Source organism: Cyprinus carpio, chromosome B5 (assembly GCF_018340385.1).
Source record: "Cyprinus carpio isolate SPL01 chromosome B5, ASM1834038v1, whole genome shotgun sequence".
NCBI classification, from domain to species: Eukaryota; Metazoa; Chordata; class Actinopteri; order Cypriniformes; family Cyprinidae; genus Cyprinus; species Cyprinus carpio.
Genome location: NC_056601.1, coordinates 31,584,944 through 31,601,650, shown reverse-complemented (window position 1 = coordinate 31,601,650; position 16,707 = coordinate 31,584,944). Strand labels below are relative to the sequence as shown.

General features: G+C 35.6%; 2 protein-coding genes across 5 annotated transcripts; both read right to left on the bottom strand.

The window, feature by feature from the left end:
• Positions 1 to 462: 462 nt before the first annotated feature.
• Positions 463 to 7,182, bottom strand: LOC109068202 (E3 ubiquitin-protein ligase RNF183-like). Of its 2 annotated transcripts, XM_042723127.1 has the most exons (3): positions 4,036 to 7,182; positions 2,857 to 2,908; positions 463 to 2,356 (listed from the first exon to the last, which is right to left on the bottom strand). In XM_042723127.1, exon 3 carries the CDS (start codon positions 2,285 to 2,287, stop codon positions 1,712 to 1,714), a length of 576 nt encoding a protein of 191 aa, XP_042579061.1. In that variant the 5' UTR covers positions 2,288 to 2,356; positions 2,857 to 2,908; positions 4,036 to 7,182; the 3' UTR covers positions 463 to 1,711. The 2 variants fall into 2 exon arrangements, with proteins under 2 accessions (XP_042579061.1, XP_042579062.1); XM_042723128.1 differs by lacking the exon at positions 2,857 to 2,908.
• A 60-nt stretch (positions 7,183 to 7,242) lies between these two features.
• On the bottom strand, positions 7,243 to 15,408 carry wdr31 (WD repeat domain 31). Of its 3 annotated transcripts, none has more exons than XM_042723124.1 (11): positions 15,164 to 15,408; positions 14,734 to 14,959; positions 14,527 to 14,658; positions 14,330 to 14,456; positions 11,014 to 11,088; positions 10,710 to 10,854; positions 10,526 to 10,626; positions 10,367 to 10,434; positions 8,788 to 8,929; positions 8,545 to 8,707; positions 7,243 to 7,540 (listed from the first exon to the last, which is right to left on the bottom strand). In XM_042723124.1, exons 3-11 carry the CDS (start codon positions 14,571 to 14,573, stop codon positions 7,380 to 7,382), a joined length of 1,029 nt encoding a protein of 342 aa, XP_042579058.1. In that variant the 5' UTR covers positions 14,574 to 14,658; positions 14,734 to 14,959; positions 15,164 to 15,408; the 3' UTR covers positions 7,243 to 7,379. The 3 variants fall into 3 exon arrangements, with proteins under 3 accessions (XP_042579058.1, XP_042579060.1, XP_042579059.1); XM_042723126.1 differs by having other exon boundaries at positions 14,734 to 14,831; XM_042723125.1 differs by lacking the exon at positions 14,734 to 14,959.
• Between the last annotated feature and the right edge of the window lie 1,299 nt (positions 15,409 to 16,707).

Here is a 16,707-nt window from a genome sequence, read left to right as displayed (position 1 = left end):
GTTACTTAGGCTACTATAAACTATGGTAACCACAAATATGGTTTTGCTACATCAACCTTATGGTTTAACCACAGCATTTGTAGTAAAACTGTGGTTATAAAAATGGTAGTTAGTACGTCAAAAAATCATGGTTACAACATTTTTACTATAATAAAACCATGATTAATTTTCGTAAGGGTTGGCAATAAAGCCTCAGTCTTTTACCATGCAAATAAAGCTAACTGAATAGGAATTTAATTCAGGATAGGAGTTTAGTTCAATGAAATGGAACTACAAAAAAATTTAATTCTATCTAATTCTATTAATAGACATGAATTTAACGTGGATGAAAACGAGGCTGTGAGGGAAAGAATTGCAGTGAGTTTAATGCATTGGACTGCAGTTTAACAATTTACCAGAGAGAAAAAAAAAAAACTCTTTCCAAAAAACAAAACAAAAACAAGCAAACAAACAAATAACCCTTTAGTATACAAAAACTTTTGAAAGTTGTGAGTTCATCTGTTAAAATTAAATATGGCATCTAACCTGATTTGCAGTGGTTCTCAACAATAATTGAACTTAGCTGAATTGCTAAAAACATACAATAAAGAGGTAAACTGAAATGATTTTTTAACAAATATTCTGGAATCACAAAAAGTATTGTGGTTAATTTTTAACACTAGTTTCTGTAGGGGGAGCTTTGTCATAGTTACAGCTGAAATACCTTATAGGGAGCCTTCGAATATCATGTTGGATAATGGTTTATAAAACAAAACAACACCTCTTTACTGTGCTAAAGACATTGTATTGCACAACCTACTGTATATCATTTTTATAATCTACAGCTGTATATAATCTATTTAATTAATATTTTGGAGATTTAGTACTACTGACTATTATCAGTGTACTATAGTCCTCTTACACTTTGTGAAGTTACTATACAGTTATGATTGCCCCCTGGAAGAATTTAGAGCCAGAACATACCAAAGAGTACCATAGTATGTTTAAAGTACCATAGAATCATCCCATACCACCAGATTATTGTCTGTAAGGAACACAAAACAAAGGTTTAGTACCACATAAACACCATGGTACCATTACAGTACTTTTTTTGTAACCACTATCCTCCTCAGTTGTTAAACATAGCAGTAGACTTCATGACAAGGGAAATTCTGATTTGTCTAGGATGGAAAAATTCAAAAATGTGTCATGTTTGTTTTTATGCTGTCATTTGACCTTTTGACACGGATGCAGTCAGTGCCAGTAATAATAAAGCCTGAAGTATACTCTGCACAATCGAACACTCAGCCTTTCAAAGCCATTAAGAGTGCAAGCACACATGCGTTCAACGCATGCGCGATATTGATCCCAGTGCCTGCATTTTTCCTCTCCAAACGTTCTGAGCGATAAAAATGTCTTTGTATTTGTTAGTCGCTGGTGTATTTTAATCCCCTCAGACAATCGCTTGTCAATGCAGAAGCCTATATTGTTTTTGTCGTCGTAGTTTGTTACTGTTCTCGTTCCATTTCTTTTCTGACTATGAAACAACGGTCCGAAACAGTGTCGCCACCTTGTGGACAACCTATTTAGTGCAAAAGAAAAAAATTCAAAGGGCATGTGCAAGCTGTGCATACATTGTACACTGCATTGGAAAAATCGAGCTGTGCGAGATGTTCGTGTTACGCCACTGTCACATGCTCTAGTGTACATGTAAAAACCAAAGTATTCGGGCTTACTTCCTGTAGATGATGATAACAATGGTTAGAATGACGATCAATATTGCCACCATGCTCATAATAAAAGCTTTGCACAGTGGTGTTCTTAGTATGGTCATCAGTAGGGACCTCTCTCTACCACCGTCTCTGGTCTGCTGACCCTCCAAGCCTGCTGGGTTCCCGACGTCCAGAGTCTGGCTGACGGTCTGCGTTAGGGCCGGGGCAGAGCTGGGCACTCTCTTCACCTGCAGTTTGCCTTTGTTGCGGTTGAAGCGGATGCTATAGACGTGCTGCATGGCAGCCGGAAGGTAAGACAGCACCGTGGAGTCATTTGCTAGCTTGGGAAGACCCAAGTCGGGTAACGGGGTGTATGCGCGGCACAGAGGGCACTGAACGGTGTCGGGTTGGGTGGACTTCACGTTCATCCGCGCAAGACACTCCAGGCAGAAGGTGTGCTTGCAGTGGAGTACCTTAGGGGTGTTGAAGACATTGTTGAACTGGGAGAAACAGATGGCGCACTCCAGATCGGGGGGCTCAATGTTGTCATCCACAGGTTTGTAGGGGTCACGGAGGGAGTTCGGGTCAGACTCCATGACAAAGGAAGGAGGTGAGTGAGAGGGAAGTCAACGGGCATCTTCCAGATCCATGGAGATGTGGCAAGTCTGAAGAAGTACAAGAACAGTTCAGTTTCATGAGTTTTTTTCTATCACCACCAATAGAAAAAAACTCTCATTACACAATGAATATTGTTGGCTTTGTGACAAATTTCTTATGCTCCTCTATTGTAAGTCATCCTTGGAATTGGATAAAATAAAATAAAATAATTTATTTATTTATAATAATAAATATAATATATAAACATAATAAATTATCTAAAAAATACTAAAACCTGGCTTAGTACACAATACATTGCTGATCTTTTTGCTTATGTTCCTTTATTGCTAGATGCTTTGGATTAAAAGTGTCTGCTAAATGTATTTAAAAAAATAAATAAATTAAAACACCTGACATTGATAAAATAAAATAAAATAAAATAAAATAAAATAAAATAAAATAAAATAAAATAAAATAAAACCTGGCTTTATACAAAATTAATATTGTTGTCTTTGGATAAAAGCATCAGCTAAATACATGAAAAATTAAATAAAATAAATCTGTAAACCTGTGATGGTCCGGCCATTCGTTGAGAGAGTTTCTCTACCTTCGACAAATTTCTTTTGGAGAATGGATGGATGGATGCATGGATGAAAAATAAAATCAAAAGAAAAAGAATTTCACATATCCTACTGTGGATAAAAGTATCTGCTAAATGCATGAATGGAAATGTCAAAACAATACAATAAAATAACATTTTGAGACTTATGTGCCCTGTATATGGTCATCATGTGTTTTGGATGTTGGTGTGCACCAATATTTGTAACTAGCTTGACTTGCAAGACTTGCTTGTTCTAGAAGCAAATTTCTCAACAAGATTCTCGACTTCAGGTTGCTCTGGATGGACTGTCCTTATCCCCTCACTAAAACTTAGCTATCAGTTGTAGAGAATGAAGTACGACTAGTGAACAGACTTGTTTGTCGTTCTGCCCACGCACTAGACCTGTTCGCAACAACAGATTTGCCTTGGAAATGCTTACAGGTTTCCATCAAAGAACGGCCCAAAACTATGCAAAGCAGCAGAAGGGTGTCCCATTACTGATGCCAATGATGCAGATAGAAATGATTCGGTTGCTTCATTAGAGATCCATCAGATGACCTTTGGCTTGGCCTCAACTGATCATAGTTTACTTTTATGATGGCAGTATAGTCAAATATGGCTGTATATGGCAGTATAGTCAAATATGGTTGTATATGGCTGTATAGTCAAATGCATGTAATGGCTTCAACATTTAACTGCAATGTTTCTTAGTCTACTAACATCTGTAATTGTATTGTTTCTTTTTTTTTTATGGATTTGAGTTGCTTCACAGTGTAAAATGCAAATGGGACGCTGAGAATTTATTACCTTACATGTACCAACATCCAATTTTTCAAGTGCTGAACATCTGATAACCTGAAGGTTTTGACTGAGAGATGCATAACACATTTACGTTTTTTCAAACCCATCTTGGTCTCTAAGCCTTTTTCTTTTAATGGCATTATCCCATTTAACCACATCGGTTTTCAACTGGAGATTAATAAACTATTGGATTTGTGCTGTATATTTTGCTCGAATATAATCAAGTCAAGCAAACTATCCCATTTAAGTCATTCTTGTTCTAATTCACTCTTCCACTTCTACTTGGTATAATGACAGCAGACATAAAAATAGAGTCATATAATGTATAGATCCACAGTTACTCACTCATCTCAAGACGTCTCTTCTCTTACCCCGTCAGATGAGGCAGGTGTCCTGGCCGTTGAGGCTGTTGCTTGCGCCTTTGTTGCCTTTTGAAGAGATTGAGATGTGTTAGTGTCTTTTCTCAGTGCTGTCTCTCTCTCTCTTTGTACATCTACCACGCTTTTCCTGACATGTTTTACATAGCAAAACAAAAACACCAAGAGTCACTCCACCACTTTCTTTCTTTTTAGTTTCTCTCTACCTCTGTGTTGTAAAGAATGGCAGCATTTGAATACTGGAGCAGCAGGCAGGAGGAAATGCACAGTGAGTAGTCAAATACAGCTGCCAGGCATATCAGCAGTGTAAACTCTACAGTCCTGACCTGAAAGAGAGAGAACCAAAGAGGGAATAGAGAATACATACCTGAGCAGAAGAGAAGACTGTGAGCCAAAAGCCTTTACTTCACCAAGTTACTGTGACAGTACCATGCTGATATTTACATATATAAACATTAAGTTTGCCATCTAGAAATTCTGCTTAAAATAAAGTTATAAATTTTGCAACATTGGAAGTTTTGGTACAGTTTTGTTAATATAAACAAGTTCTTATCATTTGAAGGTATTATTAAAAAAAGAAAAAGAAAAAAAAAGAAAACTTTTGGTTTTGTTCATGCAAACGTTCTTCATACTCTTATTCATAAACAGCAAAGATCAAGCTGCACATATTATTCCAGAGATGTTTCCATTTCCTGCTGTGACTGTATGCAAAAAGAGCCAAAAAAGGTGTTGACTTCACTGAACTGAAATAATTTATTCACGCAGCGTGCACATATAAACATTTCCTTCAAATTGATAACTCCACACCTCAGCATTTAAATAATAGTCAAATAAGCACATCATTGTAACCTTCACATCTTTCTGTACCATTAAAACAACATAACATAATACATGTATGTCCTTGCTGGGTTTGTTCATCAATATTCTGTTAATGTTAAATAGTGGCAGCAAAAAGTATTTCAACACTTTAATATGCATGTCTTGTCATTGCATTACAGAGCAAAATGTAGTATCAAAGCAAGCTGTTGACAAATGCTAAATACAGTATCATGTTGATAGTCAATCTGATTAACTAGACCTGTATAAATGTGAGGAGAACTGGCTTCAGACATTCAAATGACCAAAACAGCAGCTGATTCAAAGACACTAAGCAAAAATAATAAAATAAAATGATTCAATACAATATTATTTTAGAATACATTAAATTAAATGTAAACAAAATCAAATCCATACAATAAAAACATGAATAAATATAATAAAACATAAACAATTAAAATACATAATGCAAAAAAATTAAATGAAATGCAGTTTGTATTGAGAAAAAGCACTAGCAGCATTTGCTTGATATTTTGTAGTCTAATGCAATGACATTCAGGCAGTTTTAAGCATGACTTTTGAGTGTACAATTACTTTTTTGAAGATTTATGCAGAAATAAAAGACATAAAACAAACACTCTTTGGTTGGTATATTTGTGAAAGAAAACATTAAATGTTCTCATTACATGTCAAATCAACATTGCCATGTTGGCAAGACAGTATTTTCAGAAAAAAAGCTGTAATGTTCTTTTTTATTCTAATACTACAGTCCTAATAATAAAGAAAAAAAATATTAAAAACAACAATGACAGAAAACACATTGCATCACTGACTTCACATTCTCCATCGTCTGATCATCTGTTTGAGGGAAAATATTGAGACCTGCTATTTTTGTATTGAATTCTTGAAAGTGCCACATCATCTCATAAGCACCCTCTCCCTCTCCTCAGGGTCTCTCTGTGTGTGAAATACAAGACCAGGCTGTTTACAGAAATGTTTGAATGTGTTTGTGTGTGTCTGTAAACTCTAGCAGCTTTTGTGTGAAAAATGATTCAGCTTCCCATGTTGCCAAACCCTGAGTCTGTGTGAATGTAACTGTCAGTGTATGTGTGTGTGTACAGGGAGAGAAAGAGACTGAGATTTCACATCTATGCACTTTCTGCATGAATGATTTTGGCAGTGAATCATTTTGACCCATTAGCAATTACTTAATGAAGAGTGCAAATAAAAGGTCTCCAACAGGAGTGTAAAAAGTACAGGGAAATTATACTCAAGGTAGAGTACAATGTTTTTTTCCTCTAAATTTTACTCAGTTATAAGTCAAAGTCTCCAGCTGAAAAAATACTTATGGGAATGTATAAAAAAGGAGTCCACATTTAATTGTAATTAAGCATTAAATAGCAAAAATAAACAATATCCGTTAGCTAAAGAAATAGATGAGAGGAACAAGATCGTCCCTTTAAATTAACATTAATATTCGATGCACAAATTTGTTAAAAGTTTACTCACAGTTTTTCCATTGTAATTACTTAAGACAAATGCTCAAGACATATTAAAGTTAGCCCAAACTTTTTATCTAAAGTCATATATATATAAATAATACACACACATACGCACACACTATATTAAGATAATATATATATATATATACCAAGCAGAAGTTGAGTGGCATTTAGTTGTCTATATCAGCTTCCACAGTAACACACACACACACAGAAAAAAACAGCACCCATCTTATCTCTGATTGTTTTTGAACCCTGAATTAAGCTATATTTGGAAAATGCCATATTGTAAATATTTTCTGCAGGCAGGGAGTTTCATAGCCACTCAGTCTCACTGCTTTAGGTAAGTTAATTATGTTTTTACACCCTTTAATGGTTTGTGTATTCAGACGATCATACACTACATGGTCAAATATATGTGGACAATGTTGGAACATTTAGACACATTTAGACAATTTATGCTCCTATTAGTAATAGGCCAACCTGTTAAAGAAATAGTTCACCCAAAAATGAAAATCTGCTGAAACTTTACCCCCTCCTCAGGCCATCCAAGATGTAGATGAGTTTGTTTCTTCATCAGAACAGATTTAAAGAAATTCAGAATTATGTCTGGATTACAATGGATCCTCTGCAGTGAATGGGTGCCATCCAAACATCTGATAAAAACAAACACACAGCTTTTTACTTCCCAAGACATTAACGGATGGTCTGGAGTGGTTTTTATGAGCTGTTTGGATTCTCATTTTGACGGCACCCATTCACTGCAGAGGATCCATTGGTGAGAGTTCCCATGAAAAAAAAAATAATTTTTTACATCTTGGATGTCTTTGCAGAGGATCCATTGGTGAAAGGTCATTTCTGGATGACCTATCTCTTTAAAAGGTTTAAAAAGGTGTCCACATACAGTACTTTGGAAATGCAGTGTGCATTCCAGGAGTTCCAGTTATTAAATGTTAACTCATCAGTTTGATTTTCCAGGCGGTCCAGATGGACGTCAGAAGCGAGCCACTTCAGTGAGGCTGGGCACTGCTCCCTGATCTAGATGCAGCTGGTGCAGTCCTGTGTTAAAACTGGCACACAGGAGACTGCTGGAGTCACACGGAGCCAGAGACACCAAAGGCCCTGAACCGTCCAGCGTTAACGTGTACAAACATGCTGAAGAGAGAATATGGAGGAGACCAGAGTCAGTGAATACCATGAATATCTTAACCAGATCTGACTCTTTTTTCCATGATTATACTAGCTTGACATGTTTAGCAAAAGATGTTTGTTTCAGAAAGCATGTCACGCGTGAAAGAAAATGTGAAAGAGTGTCAAGTGTTGCTTATGACATTGTTATTTAAAGGAGAATTGTGTCATTTGCATTTAAATTCAACATATCATCAAAACCTGGCAAAAATTTATTTAGTTTCAAAGTAAATCACAGCTCTTAAATAATGGTTATCTAAATATGTTGGAATTTAAAAACACTTTTAATAATACTCACTGAAAAAAAAAAAAAACTTTGTGGGAAATTTATGTAGTCTTTATGCACATTGAATGAAATAAATTTAATTTCAAATATTTAATGAAAAATACTGTAGTAACAGTAATATTATTATTTTAAATAAGGTGTTTTCTGTTTTTTATATATTTTGAAATATAATTTATTCCTGTGATGCACAGCTGAATTTTTAGCCTCATTACTCCAGTCATCAGTGTCACGTGATCATTCTAATCTGCTGATTCGCTGCTCAACAATATCTCATTATCATCACTGTTGAAAACATTTATGCCACTTATATTTTTTGTGGAATTTTTCAGGATTCTTTTATTTGAAATCTAAATCTTTTGTAACATAAAAATGTCTATACTGTCATTTATGATCAATGCAATGTATCATTGCTTAAGAAAAGTATTAATTTCCTTCATAAATAACTTGCTTACTTGATCAGTTTAAATGTATATTCAATTAAAAATATGTCAGCTAGAGGAGTAAGCTTCCCCAGCTGACTTTGGTTCCTCACAAAGTTTCTTTTTCTCTTAGTTCCTAAACATCTTAGAGTTTTCTGACTTGACTTCCATAAACAGGAAGCTGGCCCATAAACCCATGAGCCAGCTGGCCAGTTCACTTGTTTACATTTGGAAACATAATACAAGTGTATGTGTGTGTGTGTTACCTGCAGTGTTCTGATCCCATATTTTTACTGAGCTGTCATACGACGATGACGCCACGAGGGCAGGACATCCAGGACGGGGGGGCACAAACACGCAGCATGCCGTGGTCTGCAGGTGTCCTCTGTATTCAGCCACCTTACAGCCGGGCTGCCTGAGGTCCCACAGCTACACCAAACATAAACACACACTTTAAACGTTTGAATTCATGCACATGGAGAACTGTGTCCTGGCAGTATCACACTCACCGTGGCTTCACAACCCTGACCACCAAAGCCATTGCTGGACGACAGCAGGTGGTAACAGTTGGAGCTGATGTCACAGTGTGTCTGAATATACTGCTTTGCCGGAAATGTGTTAGTGACCTGCCAGGTACGGCTATCCCACACTCTGAGACAGATATACACACCAACACACAAATCAAAAACATTCATATAGCACTTTTAATAAAATGAATCGTGATTAATCGCATCCAAAATAAAAGTTTTTGTTTACATAATATTTGAGTCCATACTGTGTAAATGTATTATGTATATATGAATACAAACACATGCATGTATATATTTAAGAAAAATATGTTATGTTTATATATTAAATATATTTATATATAATATAATAATATAAATATATATACACATGTAAACATTTTCAAAATATATACTGTATGTGTGTGTATTTATATATACATCATAAATAAACACAGTACACATACATATATTATGTAAACAAAAACTTTCATTTTGGATGCGATTAATCGTGATTAATCGTTTGACAGCACTAAATAAAATGCTCTGTTTCAAGGCAGCTTTACAGAAATAATAATGTAAACAATGCTTTCATTATCTTAACATTTTCATGCCTTACAGTCACATTTAGCAAATGGGCATCACTTGCTCACCAATGGATCCTCTGCAGTGAATGGGTGCCGTCAGAATGGGAGTACAAACAGCTGATAAAAACATCACAATAATCCACACCACTCCAGTCCATCAGTAAACATCTTGTGAAGTGAAAAACCGTATGTTTGTAAGAAACAAGATGTTTTTAACTTCATATCACTGTTTTCGTCTAAAATACGAGTCTCGACTGAATCAGGAGAGAAATATGCACTGATCAAGCACTATTTACAAGTGAAAACAGTCCAAAATAGATTTTGATGTGAGAGGAAAACAGAACAGGGGATGGACTTTTTTCTACTGGAGGAAGCATTATTATGGATTATGGAGTATTTTGGCTGGAAGCAGTGACATAAAGTAAAATTTCTTAATTTTCTTACGATTTTTTCTAATAAACATGCAGTTTTTTGTTTCACAAGATGTTAACTGATGGACTGGAGTGGTGTGGAATGGATTACTTGTTGATTATTGGTATTGTCATTCTGACGGTGACGGTGAAGGATCCATTGGTGAGCAAGTGATGTTACATTTTTCCAACTCTGTTCTAAGAAACAAACATGATGGATTGAGGGTGGGTACATTTTCAGCAAATTATAATTTTTGGGTTAACTATTCCTTTAAATATTATTTAATGGACCTAAGCTGGCATGAACTTACAATAAACAGTTATATTTGAATAACCAACCTTAACAAAGATTAAAAAAAGTACTGTAACAAATGAATTGCTTACTGGTTTATGCATTAACTAACATTAACTAATGGGACCTTATTGTGAAACAACAAAGAAATACTATATATGTAACTTTGTGGTGATATAGCTTACACAATCATGTAGCTTATTTGTTTAACAAATATTTCCTGAGAAAGGCATCTCTGCAAACAATAATTGTTCACCAACACAACAGACCATATGTCATATCAGAGATCTGACCTGATAGTTTTGTCTTCTGATGTTTGGACAATAGATGTGCATCCTGGTACCCAGCAGAGATGAGTTACCTGAAACAGGACAGCACATGTTCATATTCAGGGACTATTAACACATACACAAGAATCTCAGAAGTCAATTTCTGAAGATGGCCTTTCTAACCAGGTTACGTGAGATGGTGTTTTTCTGCAGACATTCTCCGGATTCAATGTCCCAGAGGCGCATGGAGTTATCACGAGAACCCGTGCACAGCTTTGAGCCATCTACAAAATGAATAAAACCACATGACAGGACGGCGTTTGAGATTTAGTGCTCATAGCATTTTATTGTTTGAGGGTTTGGTCACCTGGGCCTACCGCTACCCCGTTAACTACGAGCTCATGGCCACAAAACTCCTGGACGGGTTCTGTATCTCGACCCAAATCCCACATCAGCACCGTCTTATCACGGGACGCACTGAAGATCAAGGAACTTCCTTTAAAACAGCATAGCTAAAGAAAACCAGAGAGATTTATATGCATACAGTACATAAAACACACTTATTCATTGAGGCATCTCTATGTTTACAGAATAATTAAGCAGTACTTGTTCTATACATTTTTTCTCCATCAATAAAATTGTTTCAAAATAAATCCAAGCTTTGCCTTTACCTTTGTAATCTCTCTGCTGTGGCCCTGGAATGATTTACACCGTTTTCCAGCTCTCCAGTCATAGACAACAACAGCCTGTGACACAAATCATATTAAAATGCACTTAATGTCAATCAATGAAAAATATATTATAACTATCATTGCCTGTTGATTTAAAGCCTTAAATGTGGAATGTGTAATTTCTGTGCCAATAGTGGCAACAATCTGAAATACAAAATTAAACAGATTTTTACATGCTTTTTAATGTTACACAAGCATTGCTATGCAATTGCTAAGTGGTTTTAGCGTGTGCTGTTGCTATGGGTTTCTGGGTGGTTGCTACAGTCAAACAGTCATCAATATACAGGTGCTGGTCATATAATTAGAATATCATCAAAAAGTTGATTTATTTCACTAATTCCATTCAAAAAGTGAAACTTGTATATTATATTCATTCATTACACACAGACTGAAATATTTCCAATGTTTATTTCTTTTAATTTTGATGATTATAACTGACAACTAAGGAAAATCCAAATTAATACAAAATTTATATTTTGAATAAACACTGTTCTTTTGAACTTTTGATTTATCAAAAAATCCTGAAAAATGTATGACAGGTCCCAAAAAATATTAAGCAGCACAACAGTTTCAAGACTGATAATAAATCAGCATATTAGAATGAATTCTGAAGGATCACGTGACACTGAAGACTGGAGTACTGATGCTGAAAATTCAGCTTTGATCACCAGGAATAAAAGACATTCTAAAGTATTTTAAAATAGAAAATAAACTTAATGTTCACATTTCCAACAATTATTTTTTTTTTGTATTTTTGATCAGGGAAAATGCAGCCTGATGAGCAAATAAAAAAAAAACTACTTTCAAAAACATTAAAAATCTTTACTGATCCCACCCTTTGAACAGCCATGTAAAAACAAAACATTTTCTAAAAACATTTACAGTCCTTCTCACAAAAATTAGCATATTGTGAAAAAAAGTCATTATTTTTCAATGAATGATAAAAAATTAAACTTTGCATATATTTTAGATTCATTGCACACCAACTGAAATATTTTCAAGTCTTTTTTGTTTTAATAACAGAGATTTGGCATACAGCTCACTGAAAACCCAAATTCCTATCTGCAAAAAGTAGTCCAATCAGAAAGGTTCTCTGGATTGAACGTAAATTTAACCTAATCATTCTGAATCAACTAATTAACTCTAAACACCTGCAGGAAGAGGGAGGAGAGGCTTTTAAAAACTCCCAGCCTGTCATTACTCAAAACCGCAATCATGGGTAAGACTGCCGACCTGTCGTGCTGGCCAGCAGGCCATCATTGACACCCTCAAGCGGAGGGTAAGACACAGAAAGAAATTTCTGAACGACATAGGCTGTTCCCAGAGTGAAGTGTTCAAGGCACCTCATGTGGGAAGTCTGCTGACCCAAGGAAAAAGTGTGGCAAAAAACGCTGCCCAATAGAAGAGGTGCACCGGACCCTGAGCTACGATTGTGGAGAAGGACCGATTCCATGACCTAAATTGGCCCTGCTAAAACTCTCCTGGACTGAGTTCTGGAGTAGAAACATCTTATGAGCCACCGTGCAGAGGCGTGTGCTTTTTGAACCAGAAACAGCGCAGAAGCGCCTGACCTGGGCTACAGAGAAGCGCACTGGACTCTCATGTGCTCTGAGTGGTCCACAGACTGATTCGAATTCAGGTTTTTCGGATGAAAGCAAATATTGCATGTCCTTCGGAAATCATAGGTGCCAGAGTCTGGAGGAAGACTGGGGAGTTGAAATGCCAAAATGCCTGAAGTCCAGTGTCAAGTACCCACCAGTCAGTGATGGTCTGGGGTGCCATGTCAGATGCTGAATGTTGGTCCACTGTGTTTTTAGTCAAGGGCAGGTATCCATGCAGCAGCTATCAGGAGATTTTTGGAGCACTTCATGCTTCCATCTGCTGAAAAGAATTTATGGACGATACAAGATTTCGTTTTTGAATGGCACGACCTGGCACCTGCAACTGTGCCAGTGATACACTGGTAAATGGTTTACTGACCTGGTACTTCACTGTGCTCAATTAAAAGCCTGCCAATCTCCTGACCTGAAACCCATAGAGAAGTCTTGGGATATTGTGAAGATAAAGTTGATAGACGCAAGACCCAACACTCTGGATGAGCTTTAAGGCCGCTAAAATCGAAGCAAAATGGGCCTCCAAAAACACCTCAGCAGTGCCACAGGCTCAAGATTGCCTCCATGCCCACGCCGCACTGAAAGAATGTCATTTCTGCAAAAGGATCACCCGACACAAGGATTGAGTGCATAACTGAAAATTAGCTTTATTGAAGGTAAATGACTTTTTTTTGTATTAAAATACACTTTCTTTTTTTTGTTTCGGAGAAATATCTAATTTTTTGAGATAGGAATTTTGGGTTTTCATGATAGCTGTATGCCAAAATCGTTTTTATTAAAACATCAACTAAAGGAACCTGAAATATTTCATTGGTTAAGCAATGAATTTAAAATATGATGAAAGTTTTTACTGATCCCATTATGGAAATTTGAACATGAGACTTTTTCACAATATGCTAATTTTTTGAGAAGGACCTGTATATATTACTTACTGAATTAGTCTGTATTTCCATATTTTTACATTTTTCATTTTATAATTTTAGTTTAAATTTTAGTAATTTGATATGCTTTGTAATTTTCGTTACTTTGTTGATATACTGTATACACACACATTTTATTTCATTTTATTTTATTTTATTTTTTATCATTGTATATATTTATACACACACTATTTACAGTATATTGTTTTGGTTTAATTATAGTACTTCAGCTTCAATGTATTTGAGTTATTTCAGGAAACAATTTTCAATTTACATTGTTTTTCATCAAGTTTTTCAACTAATATTTATACTTTATTTTAACTAACAAAAGTGACTTTAGATAGTTTTAGTTAACAATGTATGGTTCACCTGAATGTTTCGCTGCACAGTTTTCTAACGTTACTGGTAACACCAATTTCTTTAAAGAAAAACAAATGATAAAATGCTGTGCAATGCCACAATTCAATCAGCTTTACCCACTTTATGAATTAGTTGTCATAACGTAGGTATGTTCATAAAACACTTTTTATGAAAAGTGCTCATAAAACACTTAATGAATTTATGAACACAGTAACCAGGGTGGGTAGAGCTTAGCAAAGGGACAATTATTTGTGCAATTCCATTAGATGCTGAAGCAATTTTACACTTAACCTTTGACATCCAACACCCCCAACACTAATTAATCTCCAAACCTCCCTCCTATGCAATGCTTCTCCAGCTCACCTGGTCATGCCCTCCTGACACACACAGGTCAGAGGTCAGGCTGACGACACAGTTGATGGCATCTGTGTGAGCGGGTTCATACTGCACTACCTGGTGCACAGGTGCGAGCTCCGCCCCCTCTTTGGCCCTGTCAAAAATACAGCCTCAATAATCATAAATCCACCACAACCAAAACATCACTACTCATTATATCTCACTTGTAAAGGTCCGAGCGCCGCCGAAACTTGCTCTGTAGTTTCCCCATGCCTGTATGGGCGTCTAATCACCCGATATCAGGAGGTCTCACTCATCTCTCCACAGCACAGGCCATCTTTAAACTCTTTTGGGATCTGTAAGAATTACACAGTTTTTTACACGGTGATGAAGACGTCAAGTCTCTGGCAACCTCACAAGGGAGCTATTACCTGCCAAGAACAGATGCTGATGTTGTGTCTCTAGCATAAGCTGGTAATCACTTATGTATTGGATTCAGTTATGTATGGACACAGCTTGCTTCTGAGAGCTACAGGAAGACAGGGAGGGCGACCTGAATCCTATTAAGTGCATTAGTGCCTCATCGCATTAGGTAACAAGTAAGATGCAATGTGGCAATATTTGGCCAAACCAATATCTCCATCTCCTGCAATAAACCTTCAGATATATAAAAAAACTATTCAGAGAGAGAGAGAGAGAACCTGTGCAAAATGCATTGCTCTGTTGAAAGTAAATCAGCAAGAACTGCATGACAAGCATGCAGCATCGCTTTTAATCCATGCATCTGCTATTAAACTACATGAGACACTTCTAGACGCGCATTAAATGCAGTAAAGTTCGCGACACCAAAACAAACCTTACCGTCCCAAGCCTTAAGACGCTTAGCCGGTTATCGCTGTCAGTGTGTCAGTGTTATTGTGAAGGGCTCGCATGTGTGCGTGTTATGTCGGAGCTTGTTGAAAGTAGGCGAACGAAGGATTTATCGCGCATCGTGATCCGTTTCGGCGTTAAATCTTCCGCAGCTCCTCCAGTTCATCATCTCCATGAGAGACGCTTTCGCTGTTACCAGGCGCACGGAGGTCACGTGAGCGCAGGAGGCGGGGCGTCAGGTCACGTGGATTTTCTGAACAACATACAAATAAATTTAGCAAAGCAACCAAAAAATAAACAGTAACGAAACTAAACTTAGCTAAACAAATTAAATTAAATTATATAATTTAAATCCAAATTATTTACATTTCAGTTTATGCATAGGTTAATAATAATCGAATAGGAATTAGGGCTGTCAAATGATTAATCACGATTAATCACATCCAAAATAAAAGTTTTGTTTACATAATATATGTATGTGTACAGGGTATATTTATTATGTATATATAAATACACACACATAAATTATATATTTAGAAAATATTTACATGTATATACATTTATATATTTATATTCTTATATTTTATATTATATATAAATATATTTAATATATAAACATAACATATTCTTCTTAAATATATACATGCATGTGTGTGTATTTATATATACATAATAAATATACACAGTATACACACATATATTATGTAAACAAAACTTTTATTTTGGATGTGATTAATCGTGATTAATCATTTGACAGCCCTAATAGGAATATCTTAATCTTACATCAAAAATAGTCAAATAATTTCTTTATAGAAATTAAAGAATAAAAATTATTTAAGGCCGTTGAAAATAGTGTGAAAGTTATTTCAAATTAAGCTAAAGAAATTATGCTTAGAATGGGAAAAATGTGTTTAGGGATAAAACATATGTAAATGTCGTGGTAAAAAGTAAGCACGTGCCCTCTATTCAGCAATAATTAATAATTTAAAAAAATAAACAAAAACTCCCATATCTGCACGGTGCAATATTGTTGTGCATTGTAATTAAAGTTTTTAAATATAGGCCATTTATGTCCATACTAGTACCAAGTAAAACTGCATTTAACAATGTCTTGAAAATTTACTTCAATCCTTAAAACAAAGTGGAGTTAAGCATTGAACTAACTACTTTAATTAACATAATTGTATAATTTGCTTGTTTTTATAGTTAGCAATAATTGTATATTATATTATATTATATTATGATTATTTGTATTAGTAGTTTTTTTCTGTCAATGCTGTTTGAAACTAATGTGGCTAATAGTTACTTTTTTTAAGTTGATACAAAAATTTTGTTTTCCAGACTAATTTCTATTTGAAGATCTGCCCTCTTGTGGTCAATGAAGGCATGGCTACTCTCACTGAACAGTTCATATCTAAACTAGGCCAGTGGTTTAGGCATTACAGAACATCTGAGTTTGGTGAAGCACCACAAGATGTCCTTCTGTCTCAAGCATTTGAGATAATCATAGATATAGCATGAGCCTACCGTTCACC